This window comes from Prenolepis imparis, unplaced genomic scaffold (genome assembly GCF_030444845.1).
Source record: "Prenolepis imparis isolate NDT839.2.m4 unplaced genomic scaffold, iyPreImpa1.0 SCAF_56, whole genome shotgun sequence".
NCBI lineage: Eukaryota > Metazoa > Arthropoda > Insecta > Hymenoptera > Formicidae > Prenolepis > Prenolepis imparis.
Genome location: NW_028141214.1, coordinates 145,517 through 172,381, shown reverse-complemented (window position 1 = coordinate 172,381; position 26,865 = coordinate 145,517). Strand labels below are relative to the sequence as shown.

The 26,865-nt window shown below is 42.1% G+C and overlaps 2 protein-coding genes across 2 annotated transcripts; both read left to right on the top strand.

Annotated features, from left to right (window-relative positions):
* Positions 1-5,134: 5,134 nt before the first annotated feature.
* LOC145947250 (uncharacterized) lies at positions 5,135-10,273 on the top strand. Its single transcript, XM_083057053.1, has one exon. The coding sequence runs from the start codon at positions 5,135-5,137 to the stop codon at positions 10,271-10,273; it is 5,139 nt and encodes a 1,712-aa protein (XP_082913179.1).
* A 3,652-nt stretch (positions 10,274-13,925) lies between these two features.
* Positions 13,926-19,035, top strand: LOC145947249 (uncharacterized). The gene is made up of 2 exons (XM_083057052.1): positions 13,926-17,279; positions 17,425-19,035. Exons 1-2 carry the CDS (start codon positions 13,926-13,928, stop codon positions 19,033-19,035), a joined length of 4,965 nt encoding a protein of 1,654 aa, XP_082913178.1.
* The last annotated feature ends 7,830 nt before the right edge of the window (positions 19,036-26,865 follow it).

Below are 26,865 nucleotides of genomic sequence, written 5' to 3'. Positions count from 1 at the left end.
GTCAGTGCTATAGAAAATTCAAATAATTCGACAGAGATTTTTCCTAATAATTGTATTTATAACATTGATAAAGATTTAAATACCAATAATAATATTGAGTCGAATATAAACACTAATAAGGATTTTAATATAAATTATTGTGCAGATCATATAAATCTTTCTGATACTTCTGAAGATGAATTTAATGATAGTTTGTTGATTTTTATACAAAATTCATATTCTTTTAGGATACCTGATTCAACAATTGATAAAATATTGCAATGTATATCAGTATATCTCAACTTGTCAATCCTGTATATTAAAAAAAATTTGGATAATGTAGATGAGTCGAACGTTATTTGTTGGCACACAAACTATCAACATTTTTAAATTCTCACAATTAAGAATTTAAAACGGTACCTTCAACTTGTACGTTCACTTATGTACCAATTATTAAAACATTAAAATTTTTATTTTAAAACAATTCTTTTGAAAAAATGTTTGACTTTAAAATTTATTAAACAGAGACATTTATATATTTCAGTGCAATAAATTCTAGATAATATGTATGATAAATTGTAATAAAATTAGATCATCAGAAGAGATTCATCAAAAAAAGATAATTTTATATACATTAAATGGGAACAATTTTATGTCGTTTATTATTTTTCTTTCCTCTTTTTAAACACGTTACTTTTATAACTTAAGTTCTCTATCTGTAAAGTTTATAATAAACACCACATAATTTGCTATAAATATGATTGTGTATAAAGCAATTTCTTAAAAAAAATGTTTTAATATTCAGTTAAAACATGTAATCAAAAATATTTAAATACTAATTTCCACTTTGACGAGAACAGAAATATTAAAACCAGATGCATGAAAATAAAAATGAAACCAACGTTCTTTTATAATAAACCTTGAACATCAAGGCATCAATCTAACAGTTTGATCGCCTTATATACTCTCTTCACCTGTTTTCTTACTACGGAAAGACTATTCGCTGCGGAGCCATCTCGCGGTAATAACGGTACTAACTGTGACAGTGTAAAGCACTCGCGAGAAACTCATTCTAAATACTTGACAAATAATTGCCGTGGGTCCAGACAGATTTACTTAAATAGTAAGCAATCTAAAATATTAAACATAAATTAAAATGCAAAATAAAGCACATTTATAACAGTGAGATATATTAAATTTTTAAACAAAATATGAAGATTAACTTCAAAAAGGATTTATTAAATATAGATTTGGAAATAATTAATTATAACTCTAAACGAACTTATTAAAGTTATAAATTTTTCTAATAAAAATAAATAAAAAAAACAAACTTAGAAGATTCAATAAATTCATTACACATTTAATTCCAAAATAGTTAGATGCTCTGCTCTAATGTATTTTACAAAGACACAAGACATTTTTAACATGCTTCAAATATTAGAATTATTAAGTCTATATTAAATGTATATAAAAATAATATAAAAATAAAATGTTGAATTTGTTAAAATATTAGAAATATTAGAATATATGAATTGCAATATAGCCTAAAGCTATTATTTTTGAATATTATTTTATTTTCGAAGATTCGAAGCTTTAAATATTTAAAAAGTTCAAGATGTTTTTAAAATTTCAAAAAATATATTTGTATGAATGACAAGTGTGACAAATTGTTTGAGTGTGAATTCATTCAGAGAGTACTAAAAATTTGTAAATAAAAAGAATTAACTGATATATATATATATATATATATATACATATATAGTATATGAGTCATTCTCCGTCAACCGGGCCACCTCTCTGCCCAGAACAAATTGCAAGTAAAACATTTTTTCAGGGGTGCAAAATTTACTTAAAAATATACTCTTTCGAATGCTGTGTGATAAAAATTGTGATACATAATGGCGAAACCAATATGGCAAATTTAAGGTGTCCGTACGGACGCACATTTATAACAGTGAGATATATTGCACAGAAATATACTTAATGTCTTTATAAAAATATAATTTAATGTCTTCTAAGTAATTTCTAATAAAAATTGGACGGATTAAAGGTTGGTTATTGACTTAGCATGTGTGATAAGCGTTAATAATACTTTTATTTAACTTTTTTTCTATAAAATTTCAATATTTTTTATTTCTTCATGCTAATCATGAAAGAAAAGAACACCTTCTGTTGCAGAAGAATTGAGTCGTTCGGACAGTTCGCAGCGTTTTTTTTACGAAATTTAAAGACTTTGTTTAAATTCTGTGAATGTTTATATACGATACTGTACAATGTTTTTCGATGGTGTTTACATTATACGAATAGTTACGCGTGTGTTCGCTAATTTAAATACGAGGCGCAATTTTTAAAGTAAGGTCCGTTTTGAAGTTAGCGCTGGTTGTTGTTAGAAAGCGGGATCCTAGCAACCCGCTTCCCAACAACAACCAGCGCTAACTTTAAAACGGACTTTATGTACTTCGTATAATCATTCTTATCAGAGCTACTTTTTGAAACAGTTTTTTTAGAGCTACTTTTTCAATCGGTCCTTATAAGTGCTATTTTCATTCAGTTCTTTTTAGAATTACTTCTTTAGTCAGTCCTTATCAGTCACTTTCAATAAACTCTTATTCTTTTGCATCTCTTACAAATTGAGAAGCTTTAATGTCAAAATGACGAACATAAAAGAATTGTTAAGTACGAAAAAATGCATTAATCCTTTTAAAAAAGTTGGCGAAAAAGGACACGTCGGAAGAGATTTAAGACCTATATTCCTGAAGCTTTAAAAAATAAATATCAATTACCGGCATATGCAAGAATATGTTCGCAATGTCGAAAGCAAGCTTATGCTCGTTATAAAACAGCTTCAAGTGAAAATATGCAAAATAATCATGTTTTTAATACATTAGCAGAATCTACAAACATTTTGACGAAATCTCGAGAGGAAGAATTAGAAGAATTTTTATCTGGAATCAAAGAGAAATTTTATAGCTTATCTCTGAATGATCCAGACCTTATAAGAATTCTGACAATAGCTCCTTTGTCATGGAGCATTCGGAAGGTGGCTACAGAGTTTAAAACTTCAAGACGCATGGCTCAAAAGGCAAGAAAAGTGCGTGAAGAACGGGGTGTTTCAGCCTCACCTACATCTAAGGCTGGAAAAAATTTACCTCTTCATACAGTCCAAAGGATTAAAGACTTTTATAAATCTGACGATAATAGCCGGATTATGGCAGGTCGAAATGATACTGTTACTGTAACTATTGATGGTGAGAAAGTTAAAATACAAAAGAGACTAGTGCTATTTAATTTAAAAGATCTGTATGTAAATTATTCAGAAGAAAATGATGATTTTTCAGTTGGTTTCAGTAAGTTTGCTGCTTTGTGTCCCAAAGAATGTATACTTGCTGGTGCAAGTGGTACATGTGTGTACATTGTGTATGTGTTTTCACTATATCAAAATAATACATTAATGCTAGATGCAATAAATATATCGAAATTGTCGAAAAATTTAGAATGCCCCTTTAATAACTACAAAGATTATCTTGAAGCTCTCATCTGCAAAAATCCATCACCAGCTTGTTATTTAAATGAATGTGCAAATTGTCCTACTGAAGAAACGTTTTCAGACATTTTACACGCTCTTTTGGATGAAGCTGCTATTCATGATGTAGTTTTTAGTGTTTGGCAGACGACTGATAGAGCCACCTTACGAACAGAGAAGCTTTCTGTTGATGACTTCATTGATGAGCTATGCGTCCGTCTACAACAACTAAAACCTCATGAATTTATTTCAAAACAGCAGTCTAAGTATACGCAGGAAATTAAAGAAAAAATTTGTGAGGGAGAAGTTATTGTTCATATGGATTTCGCTGAAAATTATGCCTTTGTTGTCCAAAACGCTGCTCAAGCATTCAATTACAATAATAATCAATGTACAGTACATCCAGTAATATACTATTATCGTAAAGGTAAAGAAATATTCCAAAGTCTGATTTTTCATGAAAAGAACTTCAAAGTGCCAATGGTACTGCCATGCAACTGCGCATGGAAAGGGAGCATGTGATGGCATTGGGGCAGCCTTTAAGAGAAAAGCTGTACGTGCTAGTCTACAAGCTTTATCAACAAAGCCTATACTTATACCTGATGCTTTGTATCAATGAACAAAAGATCAGTTTTCAAATATTAAGATTTTTTTATACAGCAAAAGAACATGCAAAAGTAAAGAAATCCCTTCATAGCAGGTTCTCTGCGGCTAAGCCAGTACCAAAAATTCAGCAAAGTCATGCTTTCATTCCTTTATCAGAAGGAAAATTTCTAATAAAAAAATATTCTTCTGCAGCAGATGGTGTTCTTTTTTTACATGATTAGCATAAAGAAATCAAAAATATTGAAATTTTATAGAAAAAAAGTTAAATAAAAGTATTATTAACGCTTATCACACATGCTAAGTGTTCAGAGCACGAGTCTCTGTGCATTTGCAAAGTCGAAACATTAATATTAAAACAGGACTACATTTTCTGTATAATAATGAAACCATAAAGCGTCTTATTATTCATCCGAGATTATAGAAGATAGAGGTGACAGTTTGATTCGAGAGCGACAGACCCTTGTAAACACAACACGCACGGAGTCAAGATCCCGAGGCAACGACCGCCGACCGCGTTTTTTGTGTGTTTTCGCGATCAGCTGACGGTTAAAGGTATAAACGAAAAGTCGAGAAAACACAGCCGCCACGTAAACGCGAAAAAAGGTCAAAAAACAATTAGAAGCAGAGCTCGGTCGAATTTGGAGAGCAGATCGTTTCTGGCTCGCTAACGAAAAAGGTCGAAGTTATTCACGCGTAATTAGTTATTAGTACTCTGTCGCTTGCAGAACGCGCTATTGTTCTCGAACTGTCGATCGCCTCTATTTGAAGTCGCTCGCTTCGACCCGCGTCGGCATCCCGTCGGCACGGAACCTTGTATCGTTTTCGTATTGAGAAGAATAAATTGTTTGTTTTGCTATTATTAAAAATAAGATTCGAATCTCTTTGTGCTGTGCTTCCACCCTGCCTTCACGTTCATTTTCAGTTCGCGCTAAACGAAACATTCTGGTCCTTCGAGCCGGATTCTTTAGCTTGATCCGGTACCGCACAAGTGCAGTGAAAAAGTGAACAGTGGTTATCAACGCAACCATGAGCATGGATATGGACTATCTCATCCTCGCACAAGACGAGCTGCAGATAAAAATGGCAAGCATAATAGAAAACCTCAACAAACTGGGGAAGGCGAACATCACGGCCGAGGCCATCGACGTGCGCCTCGCTCGATTGGAGAAGATATGGGAAAAATTTGATAGTCAACACGACGATTTACGAGCCAACTACTGGAAGGAATTGAAGACCCACGACTACATCACAGGAGATTTCGCTGGACTGGCCGAAGACACATATCTAGCCACGAAAACGAAACTCATGAGTCTGCGGAAAGCATTGCCGGCACAAGCGGCAAGCGGAAATGCGGCGAGCAGCGAGCCATCGTCTGCTCGACAACGCACGACGCTTCCGCGAATACAATTGCCGCATTTCTCCGGGAAATACGCCGACTGGCCGCCGTTCCGCGACCTCTTCCTATCAGTCATCGGGACAGACAACACCATTTCAGCAGTGGAGAAACTCCACTATCTGAAGGCAAGCTTGAAGGGAGAAGCGGAGGCGCTCGTCCGCAACCTTCCGTCCATCTCAGCGAATTATCAGCGGGCATGGAACATTCTCAGCGGGCACTATGAAAATAAGCGACTCCTAGTGCGCTCGTATTTCACAACGTTTACGGCGCTCATTAAAATGAAGAGCGAGTCTGCAAGTGAGATGAAGAGAATTCTTCAGTGTGTGGCCGCCACGGTCGGCTCGCTCGAGAGCATCGAACGGCCGATCTCAAGCTGCGAAGACTTGTTCGTCCACCTGATAGTGGAGCTCCTCGACGCGCGATCGCGTAGAGATTGGGAAGACGCCATCGGAGGAACCTCAGAGCCGCCGTCCTACGTTCATATCAAGGAGTTCCTGGAGAAGCGACTGCAGACCTTGGAAGTGCTCCATCCGCAGAGGGCCGAGGGTGCCTCTAGCAAGTCCGGAGAACCCAGCGCTCGATTTGCGAGATCTCACCACGCGCAGAAACAGGAACCGAAGCGCGGTCGCTGTTCGCTCTGCAAGAAGGATCACTTCGTGATGCTGTGCGACAGCTATCAAGAAAAGTCAGCGGAGGAGAGAAAGAAGCACGTCGAGGCGAACCAACTGTGCCTCAATTGCCTCGGCAAGCATCAGGTGAGCGAGTGCCAATCAAAGAAGAATTGTTCGGCATGCCGGGGTAGACATCATACCTCGCTACACGATGCCTGTCGCCAAGTCACCTCGACGTCACACGTGGCGCAACGACCGTGTCTAGGACGGGGAGCGGTTCTCCTAGCTACCGCGCGCGTTCGGGTCGCCGACAAATTCGGCGGGTTACACGCGGCACGGGCTTTAATCGATCAGGGATCAGAGGCGTCAATGATCTCTGAGGCACTGGCGCAACGATTACGCCTTCCGCGACGATCAACCGCGATCACCGTCTTCGGCGTCGGCGGGACGCAGACCGGCACCGCGAACGGACGAGTGTCTCTCCGGGTCTTCCCACGCACCACAGGGTCGCCGATGACCCTATCGGCGCTAATACTTCCTCGCCTCACAGTGTATGCCGGGGCGACGACCGCGAAGAAGGAGTCTTGGACTCATTTACGCGGATTGGAGCTGGCCGATCCCGAGTTCCAGGCCACCGACTCAATCGATATTCTCCTCGGCGCGGACGTTCATGCTGCCATTCTTGGTTGCGGCGTGGTCAAAGGGGGACTGCGAGAGCCAATCGCGCAATGCACGTCGCTCGGATGGATCCTGTCGGGCTCGATGACGACATCGCCCGAGGTCGATGCCGCTCACAGTCATTCGTGTGTCGTTGACGACACCCTGGTGAATTTAGTCAAGAAATTCTGGGAGCAAGAGGAGGCCCCACGCAGTCCGGCAGTGTGGACGAGAGAAGAGCAAGAATGCGAGGAATCATTCGTGAAGACACATTCGCGCGACGAAGACGGGAGATACGTGGTTCGATTGCCACTAGCCGACGAAACGACGGACCTAACCGGATTTCGCACCGCCTCGACACGATTGCTCGCGTGCATGGAGGGCCGATTTGCGCGCGACGCTCGACTACGCGACCTCTATCGCGAATTCATGCGCGAATACGAGAGCCTCGGCCACATGTCGCCAACGAACTCTCGCGATGCGACAGCCGACGATCGCACATGCTACCTGCCTCACCACGGGGTCTTAAAGAGCGTAGACGGGAAGGACAAGCTGCGCGTGGTATTCAACGGCTCGTCACCCTTGCCGTCCGGCACCACCCTCAACGAAAGGCTGCACGTGGGCCCAAATCTATTACCAGCTTTACCGGACATTTTGACGCGCTGGCGCCGACACAAGCACGCCATGGCCACCGACATCGAGAAGATGTACCGGCAGGTCCTCGTACATCCTTCAGACCGCAACCTCCAGAGAATTCTATGGCGCCACAACAACACGGAACCTATTCGAGACTACCAACTCAACACGGTCACGTACGGTTTGGCGTGCGCACCATTCCTCGCAATTCGCACACTACGCCAACTCGCGACGGACGAAGAGACGCGGTTTCCGCTGGGATCAGCCGTGCTGCACTACGACGTCTACGTTGACGACATTTTGACGGGAGCTGCAAACCTGGAGGAAGCAAGCGAAATTCAGCAACAGCTAATCGAGATTTGCAGGGCGGGCGGATTTCCGTTGAAAAAATGGTCCGCGACTGACTCGGAACTCCTCAAGGACATCCCCGCATCAGACAAAATGCGCGCCGACCTCCGAGCATGGGAACCACACGAAAGCCACGCCATGCTCGGTCTACGATGGCACCCGAGCGTGGATCAATTCGCGTACGCGATACGGAAAATTCGGCCACAACCAACGACGAAGAGGGCCGTACTGTCCGTCACCGCGCAGCTCTTCGACCCCTTAGGCTGGCTGGCGCCAGTGGTGGTGCGAGCAAAAATTTTGATTCAGTCGGTATGGTTGCAGGGTCTCGATTGGGACACTCCACTGGCAACCAAGGAAGCCGAAATTTGGGCATCGTTCAAGGGGGACCTCCAAAGTCTCGACCGCATTCGAGTGCCACGCTGGATCAACCACCATGCTGAGGACATCATCGAACTCCACGGTTTCGCCGACGCCTCAGAACGAGCGTATGCTGCAGTGCTATATTTGCGAGCCGTGAGCCCGACCGGAGAGGCCAAGATCGCTTTAGTAGCAGCAAAGTCCAGGGTCGCACCGGTGAAGCAAGTGTCTATTCCAAGGCTGGAGCTCTGCGCCGCCGCTCTGTTGTCAACACTCGCAGCGCACCTCCACTCCATCCTCGAGCTGCCGATCGCGAGCACTCACATGTGGTCAGATTCCACGGTGACCCTATCGTGGATACAAGGTCATCCGTCACGATGGAAGACTTACGTGGCCAATCGCGTTGCCGAAATTCAACGCTGCGCGCCCGAGGCACACTGGCATCACACGCCCGGAGAAGAAAACCCAGCCGATTGCGCGTCGCGAGGCCTCTCCCCCAAGGAGCTAGAGGAACACAAGCTGTGGTGGACGGGGCCGCCCTGGCTGAGGACGACCTCGGGTCCGTGGCCAGCCGGTCCTGCCTTGGAGGTCGACGCAGAATTGCCGGAACAACGCGCAAGCAGCCACGCAGCATCACACCCACGTTCGGACGAATCGACCTTGATGACACGGTACTCGTCGCTACACCGCCTCGTACGCATTTCGGCTTGGTGCCGACGATGGCGGCGACCACGACACGCCCTAGGCTCCACGCTGTCCGTAGAGGAGCTGCAAGCTGTCGAAGAGGCGTGGATTCGTGTCTCTCAGGCGTACGGATATCCACACGAGATCGCCGCGCTGGCGAGAAACAGAGAGCTGCCAAGGAAAAGCTCACTCATCAAGCTGAGCCCCTTCATAGACCACAAGGGCACTCTCAGGATAGGAGGACGATTGAGGAACGCTCCGCTCTCATTTGACGAGAAGCATCCCGCCATTCTGCCGAGCGAGTCCTATCTGACTAGGCTCATCATTGAGGCAAGTCATCGACGGACCCTACATGGAGGCACGCAGTTAACCCTGGGATTAATACGCCAACGCTTCTGGGTTCCACGCGGAAGGACGCGCGTCAAGGAGGTCATCCACCGCTGCGTCACGTGCCTTCGATGGCGGGCGGCGGCAACGCAACCTGTGATGGGCGACCTCCCACGGCCACGGGTGACGCCATCGAGACCCTTTCAACACACGGGCGTCGACTACGCTGGCCCTGTCTTCCTGAGAACCACCAAAGGGCGAGGCCACAAGAGCACCAAGGCGTTCATCGCCGTTTTCGTCTGCATGAGCACCAAGGCTGTGCACTTAGACGTGGCGTCAGACTACACTGCAGAGGCCTTTCTCGCAGCCCTGCGTCGATTCACCTCTCGCAGGGGGCTGTGCGAGACCATACACAGCGACTGCGGCACAAATTTTATAGGCGCTGATCGACAACTGCGACATCTCTTCACCGCCAGCAGCAAGGAGGGACGCCATATCGCCGATGAGCTGGCACGAGACCGGATTCAATGGCGATTCAACCCTCCGGCAGCCCCCCACTTCGGAGGATTATGGGAGGCGGCGGTCAAAGCGCTCAAACAACATCTCCGTCGGGTAATCGGCGACGCGACCCTAACCTTCGAGGAGATGTCCACGCTCCTCGCGCAGGTGGAGGCCTGCCTCAACTCACGACCGCTCGAGGCGTTGTCCGAGGATCCGGATGACATCGCTGCCTTGACACCGGGGCATTTTCTGGTTGGAACCGCACTAAACAACGTACCAGAGCCGTCGCTGCTTGCGACTCCGGAAAACCGCCTTACGCGATGGCAGATGGTGCAACGGATGCACCAGCACTTCTGGGACCGGTGGTCGCGAGAATATCTACATTCGCTGAACCATCGCCCGAAGTGGTGGAAATCCGACACCGCTGTCAAGGTCGGCCGACTGTGCATCCTTCGAAATGAGACGACTCATCCAACGAAATGGCCGTTGGCGCGCGTCGTGGACTCACACCCCGGTGCAGATGGTCATGTGCGCGTTGTGACCGTGCGAACCGCGTCCTCGATGTTAAAACGACCCGTGAACCGCCTCATCCTCCTGCCGGTGGAAAGCGATCTCGAGATCGACAAGCCAACGGTTACCGACGCGTAACGTAATCAATGTTGCATCTGCGTGAGATCAATTGATTCTTTCTTTCCTTGTGATCGGTCCCCTTTCGTCATTAGTAGCATTTAAAAAAAAAAAAAAAATCGCAGTAAAAGTCGTTCGGCAAACCGCTCCGAACGAAGCGGGCGGAATGTTCAGAGCACGAGTCTCTGTGCATTTGCAAAGTCGAAACATTAATATTAAAACAGGACTACATTTTCTGTATAATAATGAAACCATAAAGCGTCTTATTATTCATCCGAGATTATAGAAGATAGAGGTGACAGTTTGATTCGAGAGCGACAGACCCTTGTAAACACAACACGCACGGAGTCAAGATCCCGAGGCAACGACCGCCGACCGCGTTTTTTGTGTGTTTTCGCGATCAGCTGACGGTTAAAGGTATAAACGAAAAGTCGAGAAAACACAGCCGCCACGTAAACGCGAAAAAAGGTCAAAAAACAATTAGAAGCAGAGCTCGGTCGAATTTGGAGAGCAGATCGTTTCTGGCTCGCTAACGAAAAAGGTCGAAGTTATTCACGCGTAATTAGTTATTAGTACTCTGTCGCTTGCAGAACGCGCTATTGTTCTCGAACTGTCGATCGCCTCTATTTGAAGTCGCTCGCTTCGACCCGCGTCGGCATCCCGTCGGCACGGAACCTTGTATCGTTTTCGTATTGAGAAGAATAAATTGTTTGTTTTGCTATTATTAAAAATAAGATTCGAATCTCTTTGTGCTGTGCTTCCACCCTGCCTTCACGTTCATTTTCAGTTCGCGCTAAACGAAACACTAAGTCAATAACCAACCTTTAATCCGTCCAATTTTTATTAGAAATTATTTAGAAGACATTAAATTATATTTTTATAAAGACATTAAGTATATTTCTGTGCAATATATCTCACTGTTATAAATGTGCGTCCGTACGGACACCTTAAATTCGCCATATTGGTTTCGCCATTATGTATCACAATTTTTATCACACGACATTCGAAAGAGTATATTTTTAAGTAAATTTTGCACCCCTAAAAAAATTTTTTACTTGCAATCTGTTATGGGCAGAGAGGTGGCCCGGTTGACGTGGAATGACTCATATATATATAAATTCATTATATATTTAATTCCAAAATATTTGTTGAACATATTTTCTGTAACATATTTTATAAAGATACATTTTTAACATGCTTCCAAATGACATTAAAATTATTTTATTATGTCTATATTAAGAAAAAAAAACAGAAATAATATAAGAATAGAATGTTAAAATTGTTAAAATATTAGAAATATTAATTGCAATATAGCCTAAGGCTAATATTTTTGATAACTTCGAAGATTCGAAGCTTTAAAAAGTTTAAAGTGTCTTCAAAATTTCGAAAAATATATTTGTGTGAATGCCAAATTCATTCAGTGAATACTAAAAATATTGCGAATAAAATGAATTAACTGATATATGTATGCTTAAAAAATTTTAAACAAATGTAAAATTTAACATCAAATTTTTAAAAAGAAACAAATATCTAATTAAAAGCAAAAATTCAATTATGTTATAAATCAAATTCTAAAATAATTGTTATGAAAACAATTATTTTATACATTATGTATTTTTACGATTAACAGTAATAACAAGTTTCGAAATATTTCTGTTTTTTAAGCAACGATTTTCTTATAAAAAAATGAATCAAAATCCGAACTAGAGTCACTAATAGATACTTGGTGTAGAAAAATTATAAGTCTGTATAGAATTCTTAACATTTCTTGAATAAACACTTTAATATAGCAACAATTGATATTAATAAATAATAATAAATTTTCTGGCTCACCCGCTGTTTTGATGATCTCAAGAACGCCATATTCATATCATTGTTCTGTCGGGATTGATAATTTTTGTTTTGCTTTAACAATTTTATACGATTCTCTCAAAGAGAATGGAGGCCATTTCGAAATCATCTTGTCCTTATTAAGCCATATGGTCGGTACGACATCAAGTCCTTCTTCAAATTGCACTATAGAGAACATTTTCTAACATACAAATAAATAAATCATTATATTGTAATTAACATTTCACGAAACTGAATAAAAGTCACTGTAAGAATTTTTATCTCGAAACCCAAGCAAATGAATGTTTTCTACAAAAAAAATCTCACAAGGGGAGGTCGCGGTTGACTCTTCACCGATTTTGATCTCCTTTGGTATGGTGAATCTACATCGAAAAAAAGTTGCTCCGTGTTCGAGCTTTTCGTCCAATGCGCCTTGTAAAAAAAATTTTTTTTTTCCCGAAGTTTAGAGAAATTGTCAGGTTCGTTACGAGGCCTAAAGAAAGACACACTTTCGATCGGTGCCGCTAGTGCAGCGGCAGAGCACAAGAATAGTAATCCCGGGATCCCAGGTTCAGAACTTTGGTCTGTCATAATTTTTTTTTTTTTTTTTTTTTTTAATAACATTATTTATTATGATAAATAAATATTTGGCATATTTTTATCGTTAGTTATGCATATATCTCTTTATATATTTAAAATTAATAAAATGATCGTAATATAAATAAAATATTTTTATAGAGAAATATTTTTAGAAATATTTTTTCTTTTTAAAGATTTATACATTTTTTCAAATTTTCTTTAATCTAATAATGTTAGAATATACACACTTTTCATAGCTTTACAAAATTCGGATTTTCTACCTGCTGTGAACCGCAGGATGCAACCGCTGGTTGTGAAAGTGTAAGGAACGTTGGAGGGAGAGGAGAGGGTCGTCTGATCCTCTCTACTAATAAGGGTTCTAGAAGGTCGGTTAGAAAATATCTTACTTATATATTTATGACATATTTGTTACATATTGAAGCAGAAAATAATAATGAGTAATAAATTAAATTTTGTAAAGCTATGAAAAGTGTGTATTCTAACATTATTAGATTAAAGAAAATTTGAAAAAATGTATAAATCTTGTTCGAGCGCGTGACAGAGTTTGGTTCAACAATATTGTTGCTCCCAATGACATCGTTTGTCATGAGTAATAAAGACGCGACAATAAATCCTGACACTCGAAATTAAAGGTGACAACACGAACCAAACAGCTGATAAATTGTAAACACCACGCGCGCGGACTCGAGATCTCGGGCCAACGACCGCCGACGGCATTTTTTCTGTGTTTTCGCGAGCAGCTGACGGTTAAGAATATCGGCACGAATTCGCGACGAAGGACGCTATGCGCACACGCAAAGTATAGGAAAAAACCGTTTAAACAAACGGCCCGTAAAACCTTTAGAACAGATCGTCTCTTGCCTTCTTACATAAAGCATCGATTCGCCTTCCGTATAATTAGCCGCTTAATTCTGTCGCTCGCAGAACGCGCCTCTCGAACAATCGAACGCTTTCTCTCGAAGTCGCTCGCTTCGATACTTGCGTTGCCGCAAAGTTCGGAAACGGACAAAGTTGTATTGCCTTTTTTCTTGTGTTTTTTTTATTATTATAATAAATTTGTCATTGAGTGTGTGTTGAAAAAAGATTGCTTCTTTTTTTGTGTGCGTTGACCCACCTCACGTTCACACTCGCGTTATATTCGCGCCTAACGAAACATTCTGGTCCTTCGAGCCGGATATCTTGTTCCGGTACAACATAAGTGCAGTGAGAGAGTGAACCGGGGTTCTCAACGCGCATCATGAGCATGGACATGGAGTGTCTCATCCTCGCTCAAGACGACCTTCAACTTCGGATGGCGAACACTATGGAGAACCTCAATAAGCTGGGGAAGGCGAACATCACGGTCGAGGCCATTGACACGCGCCTCCACCGGTTAGAAAGGATCTGGGAGAAATTCGAGAATCAGCATGACAAGTTGCGCGCCAACTTCTGGAAGGAGTTGAGAACCCACGCCTACGTCACAGGAGACTTCAGCGGACTCGCCGAAGAGACCTTTCTCACCCAGAAGACGAAATTGATGAGTTTGAGGAACACCCTACCGAGGCAAGGTACAAGCGGAGGTGCCACGAGCATCGAACCATCGTCCACTCGACAACGCACCACTCTCCCGCGCATACAGCTGCCGCACTTTTCCGGCAAGTACGCCGACTGGCCGCCGTTCCGCGACCTTTTCCAATCGGTCGTCGGGGCGGACGCCATCATATCTGACGTGGAAAAGCTTCACTACCTGAAGGCGTCCTTGAAGGGTGAAGCGGAGTTACTCGTTCGAAACCTGCCAGCAGTTTCGGAGAACTACCGACGGGCATGGAATCTGCTCGTCGATCACTACGAGAATAAGAGACTCCTCGTCCGCTCGTATTTCTCGACCTTCACAGCGCTCCCCAAGATGAAGAGTGAGTCGTTGAGTGATTTGAAGCGCATTCTACAATGCGTGATATCCACCGTCGGCGCTCTCGAGAGCATCGAACGGCCGGTCTCGAGCTGCGAGGACCTATTCGTCCATTTGATAGTGGAACTCCTCGACGCGCGGTCGCGCCGAGACTGGGAGGACACCGTCGGAGGAACCTCGGAACCGGCATCGTACGCCGAAATCAAGGCGTTTCTGGAGAGACGACTGCAGACTCTTGAAGCACTCCAGCCCCAGAAGTTGGAGGCGGCGTCGAACAAATCCGGGGACCACGCCACGCGACCCGCACGATCCCATCACGCTCAGAAGCAAGAAGTGAAGCGAGGGCGCTGCTCACTATGCAAGAAGGACCACTTCGTGATGCTCTGCGATAGTTACCAGGAGAAGACGGCGGAGGAGAGGAAGAAACACGTCGAGGCAAATCAACTGTGCCTCAACTGTCTTGGCAAACATCAGGTGCGTGAATGCCTATCAAAAAAGAATTGTTCAGCGTGTCGAGGCAGACATCACACCTCGCTGCACGATGCCTGTCGCGAGACCACCTCAACCTCGCACGTGGCCCAGCAGCCGTGTCTAGGGCGGGGATCTGTCCTTCTTGCCACCGCGCGCGTTCGAGTCGCCGACAGGTTCGGAGTACTGCATGCAGCTAGGACCTTGATCGATCAGGGATCGGAGGCATCGATGATCTCGGAAGCGTTGACACAGCGACTACGTTTGCCGCGCGGCTCAGCCACGGTCACCGTCTTCGGCGTCGGCGGAACGCAAGCCGGCACCGCCCACGGACGAGTGTCTCTTCGGGTCCTGCCGCGCGCCGCCGGATCACCGATGACCATATCGGCGCTGATCCTGCCACGTCTTACGGTTTACACCGGAGTGACGACCGTGAAGAGGGAGCCTTGGAACCACCTACACGGACTCGAGCTAGCCGACCCCGACTTCCAGGCCTCCGATCCGGTGGACATCCTACTCGGCGCGGACGTGTACGCCGCAATCCTTGACTCCGGCGTCGTCAAGGGAGGTCCGCGAGAACCCGTCGCACAACGTACGTCCCTCGGGTGGATCCTTTCGGGCACGATCGAGGAGTCAACCGACAGGGCTGAGGCTCACAGCCACTCGTGCGTCGTCGACGAGACCTTGGTGAGCATGGTGAAGAGGCTGTGGGAACAGGAGGAAGTGTCTCGCGTCTCGTTGCCTCCGACGCTGGAGGAGCGAGAGTGTGAAGAGTGGTTCGCGCGAACGCATTCTCGCGACGAACACGGACGGTATGTGGTGCGACTCCCACTTACCGACGACACTACGGATTTCGCCGGAACGCGAATCGCCGCGATGCGCTTACTCTCGGGCATGGAGGGCCGGTTCGCGCGGGACTCAAGGTTACACGAACTTTATCGCGACTTCATGCACGATTACGAAAGACTCGACCACATGTCGCTAATAGACTCCCGCGAAGCAGCAACCAACGCGCGCGTGTGTTACTTGCCTCACCACGGGGTATTGAAGAACACCGACGGCAGTGTCAAACTGCGCGTGGTTTTCAACGGCTCGTCAGCCTTGCCGTCCGGTGTCGCGCTCAACAACAAGCTCCGCGTGGGACCAAATCTGCTGCCGTCGCTGCCTGACGTCTTGACCCGCTGGCGCCGACACAAGTACGCGATTGCAACGGACATTGAGAAGATGTACAGACAGATTCTCGTACATCCGGCAGATCGCGACTTACAACGAATCGTGTGGCGACGTGACGCGACAAAATCGATTGAGGAATATCGATTGAATACAGTGACGTACGGGTTAGCTTGCGCGCCGTTCCTCGCCATCCGCTCGGTGCGTCAACTTGCCACGGACGAAGAAGCTCGATACCCCCTGGGATCGGCCGTACTGCTCCGCGACGTCTACGTCGACGACATCCTGACCGGAGCCGCCTCACTGTCGGAAACGCACGACATCAAGCGGCAATTGCTTCAAATTTGCAGGGCGGGCGGGTTTCCGCTGAAGAAATGGTCCGCAACCGATCCGGACCTTCTCAAGGACATCCCCGCGCCAGACCAACTGCGCGCCGATCTCCGGGCATGGGAACCGCATGAGAGCCACTCCATGCTCGGCCTACGCTGGCATCCGGGCATCGACGGCTTCTCCTTTGCAATACGCGAGATCAAGCATCAACCAACCACGAAGAGGACCGTCCTTTCCATCACCGCGCAGCTGTTCGACCCGTTGGGATGGCTCGCACCAGTGGTCGTTAGAGCGAAAATTCTGATCCAGTCGGTCTGGCTGCAAGGCCTCGACTGGGACACTCCGCTGGCATCAAAGGACGCCGCGTTCTGGGCAGCGTTCAAGACGGATCTCCCGAGTCTCGCCCGCATACGAGTCCCGCGTTGGCTCGGTCATCGACCAGGGGACACCATCGAATTCCACGGCTTCGCAGACGCTTCAGAGCGAGCCTTCGCCGCCGTGCTGTATCTCCGAGCCGTCGGCCTTGACGGAACGGTCAAGGTCTCGCTGGTGGCCGCCAAAACCAAGGTCGCACCTGTGAAGCAGGTGTCGTTGCCCAGGCTCGAACTCTGCGCAGCCGCCTTGTTAGCGACGCTCGTCGCACCGGACCGTCGTAGAGCTGCCAGACACGGATACGCACCTATGGTCCGACTCCACGGTGACCTTGTCCTGGATACAAGCACATCCGGCCCGCTGGAAAACGTACGTGGCCAACCGCGTCGCCGAGATCCAGCGCGTCGCACCGGAGGCGCACTGGCACCACACACCCGGAGGAGACAACCCAGCTGATTGCGCATCTCGAGGACTCTCCCCCAGTGAATTAGTGGAACACGAGCTATGGTGGCAGGGGCCGCCTTGGCTGACGACATCACCAGGTCCGTGGCGCGCCGGTCCGGCCTTGGAGACCACGCCGGAGCCGCTGGAGCAACGCACGAGCAGCCACGCAGCATCTCGACAATGCCCGGACGAACCAACCATGCTGACGAGATACTCCTCGCTACTCCGCCTGGTGCGCATTTCGGCATGGTGTCGACGATGGCTGAAACCACGGCAGACGCGAGGCTCCATACTGTCCGTGGACGAGCTGCAAGACGCCGAGGACGCATGGATCCGCATCTCTCAGGCGCGGGGATACCCAGCAGAACTCGTCGCCTTGGCAGGGGAAAAAGGACTGTCAAGAAGGAGCCCGCTCATCAAATTGAGCCCCTTCATCGACGGCAAGGGCATCCTACGAATTGGAGGTCGGTTAAGGAACGCCTCTCTCCCGTACGACGAGAAGCACCCCATTATCCTGCCAAGCGAGAGTCAGCTGACGAGACTCTTCGTCGAAGCAGGCCATCGACGAACACTGCACGGTGGTGTGCAGGCGACACTCGGCCTACTTCGTCACCGCTTCTGGATTCCACGCGGAAGAACATGCGTCAAGGAGGTTATCCATCGCTGCGTGACCTGCCTGCGATGGCGGGCGGCAACGACTCAGCCGTTGATGGGCGATCTCCCTAGATCTCGTGTGACCCCGTCGAGACCATTCCAGCACACTGGGATCGATTATGCCGGCCCGATACATCTGAGGACAACCAAGGGTCGAGGGCACAAAAGTACCAAGGCGTTCATCGCAGTATTTGTCTGCATGAGCACCAAGGCCGTGCACTTGGATGTGGCGTCCGATTACACGGCCGACGCCTTCATTGCAGCGCTGCGCCGTTTCATAGCCCGGAGAGGGCTTTGCGAGGTACTGTATAGTGATTGCGGTACAAATTTTGTAGGAGCTGACCGGCAACTTCGAGCCCTCTTCGCCGCCAGCAGCAAGGAAGGTCGACGCATTGCCGATGAGCTGTCCCGAGACCGCATACGATGGCGATTCAACCCCCCGGCAGCCCCGCACTTCGGAGGGTTGTGGGAAGCGGCAGTCAAAGCGCTCAAGCGTCACCTCCGTCGGGTGATCGGCGACGCGACCCTGACATTCGAAGAGATGTCTACGCTTCTCACTCAAGTGGAGGCGTGCCTCAATTCGCGACCGCTCGAGGCACTGTCCGAGGACCCTGACGACGTCACCGCCCTGACACCGGGGCATTTTCTGATCGGCACTGCCCTCAACGCCGTGCCCGAACCGTCGCTCACGATAGTTCCGGAAAATCGACTTTCGCGATGGCAGCTAGTGCAACGGATGAAGCAGCATTTCTGGAATCGGTGGTCGCGAGAATATTTGCACTCGCTAAACCACCGCCCGAAGTGGTGGAAGCCTGACACCGCCGTCAGAATCGGCCGCCTGTGCGTCCTGCGCAACGAGGCTTCGCCACCGAACAAGTGGCCGCTGGCACGCATAATCGACACGCATCCCGGAGACGACGGCCACGTTCGAGTCGTGACCTTGCGAACCGCGGCGTCAACGTTGACGCGACCCGTGAACCGTCTCATCCTCCTACCGATGCAAAGCGACCCTGAGGCCGCAACGTAGCGCGACGCGACCTCGAATGCCTTGCTCAAATTGCACCTCGTTTCACAGTACATCTCGCTTCACATGTAAATTCATTCTCAGTCATCCTTCGTTATTTCTACTTGCAATCGTAATTATTATCTCTTTTTGCCTTTCGAGTTTCGTTTGAATTGTTCCAAACAAGGCGGGCGGAATGTTCGAGCGCGTGACAGAGTTTGGTTCAACAATATTGTTGCTCCCAATGACATCGTTTGTCATGAGTAATAAAGACGCGACAATAAATCCTGACACTCGAAATTAAAGGTGACAACACGAACCAAACAGCTGATAAATTGTAAACACCACGCGCGCGGACTCGAGATCTCGGGCCAACGACCGCCGACGGCATTTTTTCTGTGTTTTCGCGAGCAGCTGACGGTTAAGAATATCGGCACGAATTCGCGACGAAGGACGCTATGCGCACACGCAAAGTATAGGAAAAAACCGTTTAAACAAACGGCCCGTAAAACCTTTAGAACAGATCGTCTCTTGCCTTCTTACATAAAGCATCGATTCGCCTTCCGTATAATTAGCCGCTTAATTCTGTCGCTCGCAGAACGCGCCTCTCGAACAATCGAACGCTTTCTCTCGAAGTCGCTCGCTTCGATACTTGCGTTGCCGCAAAGTTCGGAAACGGACAAAGTTGTATTGCCTTTTTTCTTGTGTTTTTTTTATTATTATAATAAATTTGTCATTGAGTGTGTGTTGAAAAAAGATTGCTTCTTTTTTTGTGTGCGTTGACCCACCTCACGTTCACACTCGCGTTATATTCGCGCCTAACGAAACAATCTTTAAAAAGTAAAAATATTTCTAAAAATATTTCTCTATAAAAATATTTTATTTATATTACGATCATTTTATTAATTTTAAATATATAAAGAGATATATGCATAACTAACGATAAAAATATGCCGAATATTTATTTATCATAATAAATAATACGTTATTAAAAAAAAAAAAAAAAATTATGACAGCCCAAAGTTCTGAACCTGGGATCCCGGGATTACTATTCTTGTGTTCTGCCGCTGCACTAGCGGCACCGATCAAAAGTGTGTCTTTCTTTAGGCCTCGTAACGAACCTGACAATTTCTCTAAACTTCGGGAAAAAAAAAATTTTTTTTACAAGGCGCATTGGACGAAAAGCTCGAACACGGAGCAACTTTTTTTCAATGTAGATTCACCATACCAAAGGAGATCAAAATCGGTAAAGAGTCAACCGCGACCTCCCCTTGTCAGTGAAATTGGTTCATTGTAACATTAGTCACATCTTTATGTTGTCGACTTTTCAGTTTACTATGTAAAAAAAAGGAGAAACAAAAGCTACGAAAAAATCTTAAAATTTATGAAAATTTTTGCCGACTTTCCTATTGAACTTACAATTTAGAATCATTTTTCTATTTCTTTTGTTTACAACTTTATTAAAATAAAAAAATGGCGCTTTTTCGATAAATGAAAAAATTTGTTTCAATTTACAATATTTTTCGTTATCATTATAACTCTTAAAAATGAATAAAAATTAACAACACATGAGAAAGTGCAACAAAAATTATTTTAAAAATTTAAGAATGTAAAGTCGGACGGCTTATTAATTGCAAATTTTGGTAAAACGATCCATATGTATATACAGTATTGAGGATTTTATTAAATAAATAAAGAGGTCCACATTGCAAAATGTACAAATACAAAAATTTTAATAAAAAATTGTTAACATCTGATTATATATTTTATATTTACTAAAAATTAGCAACATAAATTTACAACATTTTGTGTATGAATAATAGGAAACAGAATTATATGATTGCGATATGACATTTTGTACATTTTGTAGAATATGCCTTTATATACCCATGCTTCAACCGATTTATAATTAGAATTAGTAACAATTTTTATATTAATAGATGTTGAAGAGCATGGTTTTGTATATAATTGTTTATTTTTCTCTTCTAATTGTTTGCCTATTATATATAATTTATTTTGTGATTTGGCAAAGTTATAAATTTCAACAATAATCCCATTCGTAAGTTGTACGCAATTATTTCGATCATCAGTAGAATTTATGACTAAATTATCTATTTGTAATATCTTATATTGAAATTCAAAATTCAGATTATAAATTACTGGGCCTGTATTATGAGCTTGCTTTAAGTAAACATCGTCTATGTAACGAATTTTATTACATTTGTTGAAGTCAATTTGTATATATTGATGACTTATATAATCTGATTCAGAAATTCTTCTATTCTGCTGAAGTGGTTTCTCTCCTTTTCTAAGTAAACATTTTAGCGATTTCAAATAATTTTCGAAGACAAATGCACTGAAGGTCTCTAATGCCCCGAATTTTTGTACATCTGCCGATAGATGCAACAGATTATGGACGTTAAACGTTACATATCTTTTTCCGTAGGTAGCTTCAAAGCATTGTACAAAATGTTGTAGAAGTTTCCCTGCGTAAATGATGTTATTTGATTCTTTTATTAGACCAGGATTTGCAAGTATCGTCACAGTGTAAAGTTAAAAAATTGTCATATAAATCGTCTTTTAATATATTTTGTAGCACTAAAGGACCCCAATATAATAAAAATTGTCTAAATTCCGTAGCTTTCCATTTCCTCCATTCTTTCAAATGGCCTAGGACATCTAACAAATTCTGTCGGTTTGTATTTTCTTAAATTCAATAATCTATTAAAGATTTGATTGACTTCATTTGCTGATAATCTAATACTGAGAGGACCTGATAACCACAGCCGTATTAATGTACGCATCACACCTAGATAAAAACTAAGTGCATGGGGTCTAAAACAACATTTGATACTAAACCTACCAAAGGTAATTTATTTAGTATCGTCTCTTCACGTTGGTAATCATCTATGTAAGCTAATTGTTTGAATTCATTATCTGTTCTTAAATGATCGATTGATCCGGGGAAACATATTACGCCGTTAATGCATTCACCTTCGATTTTACATTTAATGCAACTATTATAATCACTGTGATACTTAACATTCAGAATGTAAGACTTAACTGGAGAATCACATACAAACGCAACAATTCTTATAATGTAAGTCTTATTATTGTAATAAAATCCGTTATTAATTAAAATCATGGCTTCTTTGACAAAACATTGTAGATATTCATTACAATTTTCAGGCTTTCCTACTCCGCAAAAAATTCCAATAGGATGTACGATGTTTACTGTAAAATTAGCGCATAAAATAGGCCATAGACTTTTACTTGTGGATTCTCCTACAGGGGCTCCGTCAATATTTATTATTAACTGTAAAGTATCAAAGACATGCTGCATTTTAAGACGTTGTTCAATAATTTTTTTACTGCAATAGTTAACCCAAAATGACAATAATGCCCAGGCCCCATGACAACAACATCAGTAGATCGTGGAGTACGGAATAAAATACGAGCATCCACAGGTAAAGTAATATCTGGAATTTCATTTAGCATACGTAACAAAGAGGATGTAGCATTCAATGGTATTTTAAATTGTTGAGCCCAAAAGCATAGTTTTTGTTGTAATTTCTCTTCTTGCTGTTCTGAATAAGTATATTCAAATAAATTCGTCCCAACAATTTGTTCATTTTCTATGCCTTTAACTACAACACATTTATCGTTATCGTCCTGACTTTCTACATCTGATTCAAACTGTTTCTCACTGAATTGGTCAATGTATTTGATATAAGATACATTAGATATATCCAAATCATCTGCTTGATCAACATTGTCATTTGGCGACGAAGAATTTGTAAGAACTGCGAGCTGTACATTACTATCACAGTCTCGAGCATCATTATAATATGTATCAGCATTTGTAGAAGATTCGGCAAAATTATCTTTACTAAAAATCCGTCTATGAATTTCGTTTGTCATATAATGTTTGCTGACGAATTATACGACGAATGTGCCTTTTACTGTAATATATGTCTTCAGCCTTTTTTCGTTTATTAGACATTGTTGAAAGAAAATTAAACAAACTACAAAAGAAGCGAGATATATGTATATAAGATTACGCATATTCAAAGTAACAATGTAATTGTATATATACCAACTGCTAGCAGCGAGAAAATAAACATATATGAGACATTATTCTTTTACTTATTCAAAAATTATGCGCACTCATCTATAATATAATAATAATATTATTATTTGTAATACTAGAATGAAATATGAAATGACTCCTTATACTCGGTATATAAGAACACAAAAAAAAACAAAAAGGGCAAAAATAAACAAAACAAATTGAAAACAATTAAATTGAATATCTTACCTTTCACTAAACTCGTTTTTTTCTTCTTGTTTTGGTGTGGCACCTGCTTTATTCTTATGAATTAAATCTTCTTTTCTGTATATAATATATATATCAGCACCTTAAAAATAATATTTAACCTAACCTAGAACAGATTGAAAAATAATACTTAACCTAGAACAGATTGAAACGACACCCGGACACAAAAAGAAACAAATGTAACAAAAAGGGGCAAAAATAAGGAAAACTGAAATTGAAAACGAATACATTGAATATATCTTACCTAAACTCATCTTTTCTTCTTTTTTGGCATCTATCTTTCACGAATAATATGTCTTTTTTTAGCTTGTAATACCTACCTTTTTACGAACGTTAATACTTAGTGTTTTATACGAAGATCAATATATACACACAACAACAATATATACGGCTATATATAACGCGCCTGCAGTTAGAGATCGAGAATAGTCGGGGAATAGAGTCGTTTCCCACTGAAATTAATATATATTTCAGTAAAGAATTCAGAGCCTGCGCGCCATTTTTGTCAAGATGATGGTGTCACATCGTGGTAAATACAAAAAATTGTAAATTTTGATTGCTGTAAATTTCATATACATAAGTATGTGAAAAAACAATTTCCAGATATATTTCCATAAAAAATAAAATATTTATAAAACCATTCATATCAGAGAGAAAAAGAATTTCAAAAATTTAATAAGTTCCTCAAAATATTTTCAAGAATAATAATTGAATATAGTAGAATATATAAAGAACATTTTTAAAAATATATTGATATTAACTTTGTAACTGTGGGAAAATATATAATCTATTATAAAATCAATAATAAATAAATGTAAAATAATATTTTTAAATATTTTGGAACAAGATTATAAAATAATAAATATATAGATTTATTAATATTTCAAAAATATGTATCAAATATTTAAGAAAATATTATCTGAGTGATAAAGAAGAACATTTTTAAAAATATTTCTAAAAGATTTTAAAAATATACTAAAAAATGTTACCACAAAAAATTTTTAAATTATATTAAAATATTCCTAAAACCATTTAAAAATGTTTCTTGCAATATTTTTATAGAAATATTTAGAAATATTTTTTGAAAACATTTATAATATTTTGTGCTGTATGGGTAGCAGACGATATCCATAACGAATTGCAATAAAATTGGATGATCAGAATATTCATCCAATAGATATAATGTTAAGTAGATTAAGTTTTAGGAATTATTTTCTATATCATTTTATTATTGCTCTCCTCTTTTCACGTTTTCACAAGTTACAAAATAATTTAAATCTGTTCTCTATCTGTCTTATAAATAGAATAATATCCAATAAATATGTGTGTTTAAAGATGTTTCTAAAATATTAGTTTGGTTACAAAATTCAGTTAATGTAATCACGTTTTCAAATTTAAACACTTTAACGAGAATAGAAACGATATTGTAACAGAGATATCGAAGATAAAAGTGTGGCCAACATTCTTGAAAAGCCTCGAACATCAAGCCAGTTCAATAGTTTCATCGCCTTATATACTTTCTTCGCCAACTTCTTACTACGGAAAGATTTGTGGCAACTTTACCGTTAATGAAGAAATCACACTTATCGATTTTACCGATTCAGTTTTATTTATCATTATACATTTATACAATTCATTGTTTTATTGATTTAATATTGATTGGCAACGATTTTCTTATTTATTGAAAACATCATTCATATTATATATTCATTCTTTGTTTGCTTACAGTCCTGTAAAGACATGTTATTAAGTTGTTTAAATACATATATCTAAATTACAAAAGTCTCTATCATTTACGAACAAACTCCACAACTGGTGACCCCGACGTGATTTTTAATCATACGGAAATTTAAATTGGAGTTATCGCAAGCTCTGGATACTGTTGTAATCCAGTTAGAAGAGACGACAATTCTTGCTGTATCAAATTCTTCACGTCGCTGAGACTTCTTCAAACTTCAGGACTTTAGTACAGCTCCTTTTCAAGGATCAAAAATGCCCACCGAGAGATCTCCGCTTTCTACACCAACTCCAGCGACGGTTTCTTTTGAAAACGCTATTCAGCAGCCTGCGAACACAGGAATGTTAAATTTTAATAATGATGATCTTCAACATCAAGGTGAGTCGAGAGAGATCAACTCTAATGAATTCAGACTCTTAAAGTTACCTACCTTTTGGCACAAGCAACCGAAACTCTGGTTCGCTCAAATAGAGAGTGAATTTCTTGTTTTTCGCATACGATCAGATGATATTAAATATAACTCTGTTATAAGACATCTTGATGAGCAAGCTCTTGTTGCCGTTTCGGAGATCATTGAAAACCCTCCTGAAAGAGATAAATATGTACATTTAAAAGATTTGCTAATCCATCGTTTTACTGACTCGGAAGAGAAAAGATTACGACAATTGTTAGCGGGAATTGAATTTAACGATAGAAAACCATCTGAATTATTAAGAGAAATTAGACAATTAGCAGGAGGATCAATTTCTGAAAATATTTTACATTCAATTTGGTTACAATGTTTACTTTCACGTATTCAAGCCACCTTAGCTGTTGTTGAAGAATCTCCTTTAGTTAAGTTAGCTGAATTAGCAGATAAAATAATGGATCGCGATTCAGGACTTCAAGTGGCAACAATAACTTCTCCTGTTGCGTCAGCTTCTTCAAATTTTGATGATCTGGAAAAAAGAATCGCGGCATTAGAAATTAAACATAAACGCGATAGATCTAAGTTTAGAAGTGGATCACAAAGAAGATATAGGTCATCTTCAAGGAATAAAAATTATAAAGATAAAGATCAAATTTGTTTTTACCACAAGAAATTTGGCGATAAAGCTAAGAAATGTACAATACCTTGTACAATGTCCAAATCCCTCACAGAAAAGCCGGAAAACTGAACACACCGTTGAGTATTGAGACGACTGACAACGGTTCACCCTACGTCTCATAGTTACGGATAAGTCCTCTGGTCTCAATTTCCTTGTAGATACAGGAGCTGATATATCTTTGATTTCCAGAAGACTTGTTCGATGTGCTAAATCTTCATCCTTGAAGCTTTTTGCTGCCAACGGAACAACTATTAACACCTATGGATTAAAAACATTTATTCTTAATCTTAGTCTACGACAGTAATTTAAATGGAAATTTTGCATAGCCGACATTTAACGTCCAATTATTGGAACTGACTTTCTGAGTCATTATGGTTTGCTTGTAGATATTAAAAATAAACGATTTTTAGATAGTGTTACTGGACTTTCAAATAAAGGGAAACTATCAAAAATCCATCATTTTTCCATCTGCACCACCTCTTCTGATTCACCTTTTCACAGGATTTTGATAGAATTTCCTGAATTGACTCGTTTTTCTCCCATTTCAACGAAGAAGATACATCAAATGGCACATCATATAGTTACTAAAGGCCCTCCAATTGCTTCTACTCCTCGTAGACTGTCTCCTAAAAAATTAAAATTTGCTCGAGATGAATTTAAATTCATGGTGGAACAAGGAATTTGTCGTCCTT